The sequence below is a fragment of the Gossypium hirsutum genome, chromosome D04, assembly GCF_007990345.1.
Source record: "Gossypium hirsutum isolate 1008001.06 chromosome D04, Gossypium_hirsutum_v2.1, whole genome shotgun sequence".
NCBI lineage: Eukaryota > Viridiplantae > Streptophyta > Magnoliopsida > Malvales > Malvaceae > Gossypium > Gossypium hirsutum.
Window position 1 is genome coordinate 7903980 of NC_053440.1, and position 9050 is coordinate 7913029.

Below are 9050 nucleotides of genomic sequence, written 5' to 3' on the forward strand. Positions count from 1 at the left end.
TTGAGGAATGAATTTGGATGTTAAAAGAATGTTATATATTTGGTTTCATCTTTATGAATGGATGAATATATGGATGTGAAATGACTAACTTGTGAATGATGATATGAATAGGCTTTGTAGACAAATGATTTGATTTTAATTGCTTTAATGTTTAATGTTAAATTGGTAAGTTTAATTCTATATTATACGGCTTACTAAGCTTAATGCTTACTTCGTTCATTTTCTTATGTCCTATAGATTTCGAAAGCTAGCTCGATTTTGGGGTTTGATCAAGCTATGTGATATGACTTGAGATGGAAATGTTAGGTTTGGTATGAAAGCATTATATGTTATGCTCATTTTGTGGTGAATTTGATAAATGGTATTTTGGCATAAATGAAGTATGATTATGGATATGTTAGTATGAATGGTGATATGTGTTTACTTGTGAGTTCCGTAAGATTTTGACATGGTATAACAAAGTTTTGGTATGTTTTATAATGTATTGAAATAAGATATGTATACATGTTTGGATATGAAATTGATATATGAAATTGACATTGAATTTGGTAAGTTTGAAATGGTATTTAGTAAATGTTCAATGTTTTACTGTTCTGAACTGAATTAAAGGTCTTGTAATGCCCCTTACCTATTCGGGCGACTGTTACGGGATAGGGGTGTTACACGCTTTCACCATAGGTAGTATTATGTTCGTGATCATCTTTGAATCCAATTTCGAATGATCCTGTGAAATACCTGCAGAAAAATAAGTACGTTAAAATTAGGAATTCAATACCTTAAATATAAGATAGTCTTGACGCAGTACCCATGACAACACATGCATGTAGAACCTAATATTTCTTTATGGTCTACAACCCCGTCTTTTTTTAACAGAAGCCATGATTTTCTATTCACATCTGATATCTAGCATTATGTATTTCACCTTAAATTTGTCCAATCAAGATTTAACGTGAAAGTTTACCTCTTTCTTTATGTTGTATCGCTTCAGTGTTGTGACTAAACCATCTTTAGAGGAAAACTCATTTTCCGCGTCTAAATCACCCAAATCCAACGAAGAACTCGCATGGCCAGATCTTCTATGTGAGAGTTTTGCAAACTCCAACCCAACTTTTGCTGAGAGGTTCACATTATGCATATGGGTCGGAGGTGAGTTTTCCCTGAACTGCTGATCTTTTTCGGCATCTTCTCCTAGACCTTCACCGTCTAAACTTCCATCTTTTGGTTCAGTTGGAACCGACTCTAGTTCAGAAAATAATACAATTTCTGAACCATTTGCCTTGAGCTCCCGGATTGGATTGATATCGAATTCAGTGCTCTCTTCATTCTCAATCTTACCAACATGTCTAGGGTTGGATATCCCCTCATCAATGGAGTTCGTAGGGAGTACATCATCCATTCTTATATAGTTGTCGAAACAACCAAAATCACCTACTGATTGCCTACCGTTGGAACTTAATTCCATACCCCTATAAGTGTTCCTGACGTTGAACATCGGCTAACCGAAGTTCAAATCAAAACCACTACTTAAGTGTCATGCTGAGGTCAAGTATTCTGGGTTATCGCCAAACCTTGACTACTAGACATTTTCTAACACCCCTAACCCATGTCCGTCGTGAGACTAGGGTTACGAGGCATTACCAAACAAAACACAGTTCAGATCAGACATTCTTTACAATTCATACGCACAGTAATGTAAAAAAAAATTCCGAAGTAAATTAATAAACCAACTTCCTATTCAGACAAGTCAAAATCATTTATTTGAATAACATACCTAATCACACAAATCATGCTTTATTGAACATTCTCTTAAACGAACTATATTTCAATATCTAACCATTTCAATTACATTTGCTAATTCAAAACTTTCAAGCCAAGCCCTCAAATATCAAAACTAGCTTGTACATATTTGATAATTACAAAAATTCAAGCTATGTGACCATCGTTTCTAGGATATTCGAATACTCAATTTATAATCAATCATATTTTATTTTATGTATCGAGCATATATATATATCGAGACACCTATTTGATTACATCCATTTCATAGCAAATCAACGATCATACCATTTTATAAAACTGAATACTTTCGCATATTACATCTTTCCAACCTATACCATTAACTAAATAACACACGTAATATTTAATAAACATTATACATGCACCTATTAAAATACTTTAGTCATATCTCACAATTCAATAATCATTTACTCGTAAAATGTTAAGTAATTCTATTCATGACCATCTATATTTTAACATCATCAAACCATACAAATAACACCTTAAAACCAAAAACCATTTCTATATTCAATTACCATATCATTTCATTTTAAACATTATATCCGTATATACATTTTACCAAATTAATTTTTTAACCATTTTACAATATAAATGCCAAATCATAAATATCTAATTTGCAAGCTAATTAACATATCTAATATGTTATATTCAACTGCAAACATGATTCCCATATCTAATTCTCATGTGAATTATCATACCTCTAATTCATATATATACAACTAATTAATACTTTCAAATATCAATCATCCAAATTAACTTCCATGTCATTTAGATCATATCATTCTTTGTCATTCAAAATCGAGCCTAACTAGTCAAATACCCTAGCCGAATACTAGCTAAATATATGCACTACTCATATTTAACCTTTAATCAAAACACACCATTTACCTATTTAACTCATTGCTAGACACATTATATATATGCCAAAACCTAATCAACCAATCATAACCATACACAATCATCAAGCAAAAGCATAAATTTCAAGATTTACAAAATGAACAAGCCATTTTCGCATGGCTTATTATATACATGTCCAAAATTAGACCAAAATACATATTAGCCTATACATGCCATAAGTTCGAAATAAAACTTTTAAAGTACCGAAAGTAGACGACAGTGTGAATGACTTCGCTAAAGATCCCCGAGCACGTAATGACCCCCAAAATCTATAAATCAATGACAAATAAAAATACAAAGTAAGCTAACTTAGCTTAGTAAGCCTTTAGCAAATATATATAAATCATATAATTTCATAAGCAATTTATCAAAGCCGAATATACACATATATAAACATTACTAATACATTCATTAATCTCAAGTCATTTTTGTCATAGCCATTTGTTTATACACAAGCTTCCAATCATATACCAATAATTAACATAAGGTCGAATATACCTATTATATAAACACATATACCTATTATAATAGCAATGTGTATCATTTTTGTTATATAACCAACCAAATTACTTACCTAATTATCAAATAGGTAATTAAACTTCACATACCTGATCATTATAACTTATTAATCCCATTCGATACCACATCGACATAAAGCCTACTAATCACAAATCCAGATATGATACACCAGCACGAAGCCTGCTAGGCATAAAGCCTGATCTGATACACTAGAATAAAGCCTGCTAGGCACAGAGCCTGAATATCACTGATATAAAGTCGATCTTACACATAATTCATATATAGGAGATCCTGCTTATTCTTTAAGATTCATTCTAAGCTTTTCAAACATCGTATCTTAGTAAAATCTACCCGACGGCCCGCCCGAAATATGGGAGGGTTTTGGTAAAAATATAGGCCCGAAATATGGGCTTGGGCAAAAAAATGAGGCCCGATTAAGAAACGGGCCGGGCCTCGGGCACCACTTTTTTGGCCCGGGCCCGGCCCAAATATAATAAATATTTTTATTTTTTTATTTTTTTAATTTTAAAATACTTTTAAAATACTTTTTTTTTAAATTTTTTTAATTTTAAAATATTTTAAAATATTTTTAAAATACTTTTTTAATTTTTTTTTAATTTTAAAATATTTTTAAAATAAATTTTTAAAATTTTTAAAATAAATTTTTGGTATTTATTTAAAAAACGGGCCGGGCCGAGCCGGGCCGGACCCGGGCTTATGAATTTTTTCCTGGGTCGGGCTTGGGCAAAATTCTAGGCCCATATTTCGGGCCGGGCCGAAATTTTTTTCTGCGCCTGGCCCGGCCCATGAGCAGCTCTAGTAAAATCGAACTCGTACCCAAAACTTACAAGCATCCACACATTCAACTATTAGTAGGAAAATTTCATACAATTAAATTCAGCATATAAAATTCATATACATTCTAATTTAACGACATTTATTTGCTGACAGACTTACCTCGGACAATGAAAAATCGGAATAGGACGGTTAATCGACGACTTTGGTTTTCCTCGATCCAACTCCGATTTCTTTGGTTCTTGATCTAAATGTATTCAAAATAAACTAATTTAAATATAATTCCATTCAACTTAGTCCAAAAACACATAAATGGGAAATTACCATTTCCCCTTAATATTTTACACTTTTTACAATTTAGTCCTTATTGCATAACACACAAAATACACAAAATCTCACAACAACATAGTTAGGCATAATCTTCCTTGTATTCATACAATTCCATGCATTTCATTTATTTCACATTTTAGTCCTTAAAAAATTATTTTCTTAATTTAGCCCTAATTACTCAAATTCACCAAAAATTCAAAGACAAAACATGTTAATCTAACACATATATTTCATATTTCATCAACTAACATCATAAAAATCAAACATTTATCAATGAAACATTTCAAAATCATCATCAATTCACAAAATTAAGCATGAGTTTTGAACTATTCGAAGCAACGATCTCAAAAATATAAAAATTATCAAAAACCAAGCTAGAACTCACCTTGAATCAAACTAATCAATGGCCGAATACCTAGCTTTGTTTTTTTTGTTTTCTTTAGTTTAGTTTCGGTCAAGAAAGATGGAGAAAAATGGAGTTTAATTTGATATAATGTAACATACATTATCATAATTATTAGTTTACTTATTTAACCTTTGTTTCTAAATATTTAAACCTTATATACAAGGTTATTCTTGACCAATACCACCCACTAACTATATTTTGGCTTTATTTCATCATAAATCCCCTATTTTATAAAGACAACAACAATTAGGTACTTTTAGATTTAACCCCTAAATTTTTATTTTACGCGATTAAGCCATTTTCTTTAATCGGTCACTCAAACGACAAAAATTAAAACACGAAAATTTCACACAATCAAATTCACACATAATAAACTCATAAAATAATATTAAAATATTTTTTGGACTCGGATTTGTGGTCCTGAAACTACTATTCCGATTAGGGTCAAAATCGAGCTGTTACACGTTCTACATGTCGCGGTTGAAATCTAGGGCTGGGATCGATTAGTGTCTTTCCATTGATGATTCTAGGATATCATAATGGAAACTTTCTAACAAAGCAATGAACCCACCACACAATTGTGTCGTTGGAATCTCAAGTTGCTCTTCCATTCCAGCCTCTCGAATTGAACATATGTCGACCTCTAACCGCCTTTATCTGTGTTTGCAAACTCCGCATGTAACTCGAGTATTGGTGATCCACTAACAATATGTGTATGCACCACCCCATCCCCTTTGCACTTTTGATACCGAAAGCGTCATATTTGACTGGGTTGACCGAAATACAAAATTGATATTTCAATGACGATATTCTCATCTAGGTGGATCTAACAATTTTTTTCCTAATTTTTGCACACAGCTCAAACAATTGTATGTTCGAGTTCAAAGTCAATTGCGTTGTGTTCTCCGATGAAAAAACAACTCCATTATCAATGTCACGGACTTCACCGTCGTAATAAGTAACAACATTAATTCGTCCACTCATTTCAACGAAATAACCTGTTTCACATGTTGAAAACAAAAACATTATGCAGAAAAATAGAATTGTAATTATATATGAACAACAAAAGTCAAACCTTACTTGATGCAATTACGTGTTTGCTCCAAATTATGCCTTATGAAATGGCTTGCAAACTTCCTCTTCTTGCGATTCTTCATGCGATTTAGCTTGCTCGAAATTGCCTTATGACACTCAATGCTGAAAGCCATCCTTTTATAGAGCAAGGGTGAGTGACAACTGGTTTAGAAAATATTCCTGAGATATCTCACGGGTGAGTGGCAAGTTTGCATGTGTAGAATTTGGTAGAGGAAAAACGCTCTACGTAGAGTGCAATTTTAGTGACATGTCAAAAAATGTCACTGAAAACGCGCCCAGTCGGATGCGTTTTCAGTGCAATGTCAGAAAAATACACTGAAAGCACATCCAGCTAAACACATTTTCAGCTGATATGGCACAAAAATGTGTCCAGTTGGCGCGCTTTCACTTTTTCTGACATTGCACTGAAAACGCACCTTACGTAGAACGTTTTCCCACTACCAAATTCAACTCCTACAAACTTCCCACTCACCCAACAAATATCCTGATATTCCCGGGATAATATTTTCTGAAAAATTCTGATAAACCTCAAGTTGTCGTAAACTATGGGTGATCAAAACTCAGTTCCATTCGAAAAAAATACAAACTAAAAGTTAATCGAATTGAGTAATTCAAATTTTAATTTCGAATCAAATTAAATTTTACAATTCAAATAATTCAAATATATGATTGGTGTAAATACGATTGTTGTAAATACAATTTTGCTACTTGTCATTTTTGAAAATTATACCAAATTGGACCCTAAATAATTTCAAAATTTTGAAAAGTACAAAAAACCCTAATCTATTATTTTATAAACCCTAAAACCCTTAATCTTATAAAACCCTAACATTAGGTCTTTAACAAAAAGTTAAACCCTAACCCTAAAACAATAAAATAACCCTAGTTCGTGGAGAGAGAATAAAAACGCTTACAGTTGGAAGCGTTTTCTTGCTAATCCATTGAAAACGCATTCAACTGAACGCATTTTCATTTTTTAGCCTAATTCGATAAATTTTAAAAAAACCGACTTAATCCAATAATTTTTCAAAAAAATCGACATTTTTTTTGTATTTTAGTTAGATTGGAGTGATGGGAAATGTTTTATAAAATAAAATATTTAAAAGAAAAGGAAGACGGACCCACAAAATCATCAACACATGCTTGAAAACACAATTTTTTCAAATTAAAAAAAAAAAGAAGAAGAAGCAAAGTTGAAGCCCATTCTAATAATCAAAAGCCCAGAAAACAATTTCCATTTTTAATTTTTTTTATTTAAACGTGTAAAACAACTATAGTTTTTGCTCCCTTTCTCTCTCTTCCCGTAGCCGGCCTGTCTTAATTTAATTCAGTTCCCCTTCTTCTTTTGCTCTTTAACAATTCAATCTCAAATCTAAATTTAGGATTGAAATTTTCCCAACTTTTTGGTGTTTTTTTTTTCTTTTAAAGGGATATAATCATTTGGATACTAATTGAAGCACCTGATCTTGTTGAGGTGGAAATAATAAAGTTATTTCCCTTTGTTTTTTGAGCTTTTATGAGGTGGGTTTGGTCTGGATTTGGAGTTTAGGGTTGAAGGAAAAATTTATTTATTGGGTTCTTTTGGAGTTAAGTTTCAGGGTTTGATTTGAAATGGTATATTTCCATAGGTCAATCTCCGTCTGCAATTCGGTTGACCAGGCTTCTCCAATGGCAAATTCTGGGAATTCAAGTGATCTCATGATGAACCCCAAATCAGCGTCATCAAAGGGCAATTTTTGTAAGAAACAAAAGGTATTCAATCCGCCACAAAAGGTATTCAATCCACCAAGTTGTTTAAAAATCCCCTCTTGTGAAAGATCAAGATCTGCTGCCGTTGATGTTGTAATCTTAATTGCTGTGATTGCTGCTTTTGGAATCTTATTGTTTCCAACTATAAAATGCATATCTTTGAAAGTGATTGAATTCATCGAAGCTGCATATGATTTGGTTAGAGATGAAATGATGATATCTCCAATGATATACGGATCCATAGGACTTGGTTTTTCTTGTTCTGCAATAGCTGCTTGGATTTTGCTTCTTTGTACAACTAGGAAATGTGGGAACCCTCACTGTAAAGGGCTCAATAAGGCCACCGAATTCGATATTCAGTTGGAAACCGAGGAGTGTGTTAAGAACTTGAGCCCTACGGTTAAAGATGGTGTTTCCAAAGGACTTCTCCAATTGCTGCACAATCGTCACAAGGAATTGGAAGCCGAGCTAAAGAGGCTGGCACCGGTTAATGGAAGAGCAGTGCTTGTGTTTCGAGCTAAATGTGGATGTTCCGTTGGCAGATTGGAGGTTCCGGGACTGAAGAAGCAAAGAAAGATCAAGAAATAGGGTTTAAGGATACGATTAGATAGATGAATTTTAAAGCGAATACAGAAACTAGCTCATAATGCTGAGAGGAGTTTGAGTGCCTTCTCAAGTTATGTTGTCTTTAAATAAGCTTCTCATAGCAATAAGTTGTAAGGATTATATACAGTCGGGTTATTAGCGGAGAAAATAATAACCCTTTAGTTTATTTTATAGCTATTTTAGGGAAATTTATGTTGTAAAGCTTATGTGTTTGCGTTCTTAGTTTTGCAATTTATTTTTGTGTAGCTATAAATCATTGAAATTTGAAACCTTTTAGGCATTAGATAATCATGCTTTTGTTGAGCTGTTTGATTGTTGGTGTGTTAACGAGAATTATTTGATCGTGATGCGCCTTGTACAAGGAGTCCGATAAGGAGTTCTAAGCTTCCTCAGATCTTATCCTCGATGGATGGGACTTCCACTCCTGCAAGCCATATAGGTGTTACTCCCACCTCTTACTCTGATTTGATGTTTTAACACTTGGGCCGGCAATGAGCATTATCTAAGTCCTTACTCTGAGGTTGATCTATGGGTCAATTTCGCAAAGACAGGTTCATGGAACAACAGCAAGGTCCGAGATAAGCTCTCTCACTCGGGCATACTTTAGGGCTTAGCTACAAGGTCTTTTGAATCTTTGATCTGTTTTACTAGTAATATTTCCTACATTTTCAGCTTCATAGTAGTGTACTGCTGATTACATGAACTTGGTGTAGTGAGAATTATTGCTCATACAGTTCCTGAACCAGATGATTTCGAGAAGGTTATATGTCTTGCAAGTATTCTCTGCTGAATCTTCTACGCTCTATTGTTGTGTACATTTGATAGTAGTATATCTTATCATATTCAATATTAACAA

At 33.1% G+C, this 9050-nt stretch overlaps 1 protein-coding gene across 2 annotated transcripts; it reads left to right on the forward strand.

The window, feature by feature from the left end:
• Positions 1 to 7108: 7108 nt before the first annotated feature.
• LOC107937413 (uncharacterized protein At5g19025) lies at positions 7109 to 9050 on the forward strand. Of its 2 annotated transcripts, XM_016870284.2 has the most exons (2): positions 7109 to 7360; positions 7468 to 9050. In XM_016870284.2, the coding sequence occupies exons 1-2, from the start codon at positions 7356 to 7358 to the stop codon at positions 8174 to 8176; spliced, it is 714 nt and encodes a 237-aa protein (XP_016725773.2). In that variant the 5' UTR covers positions 7109 to 7355; the 3' UTR covers positions 8177 to 9050. The 2 variants fall into 2 exon arrangements, with proteins under 2 accessions (XP_016725773.2, XP_016725771.2); XM_016870282.2 differs by having other exon boundaries at positions 7110 to 9050.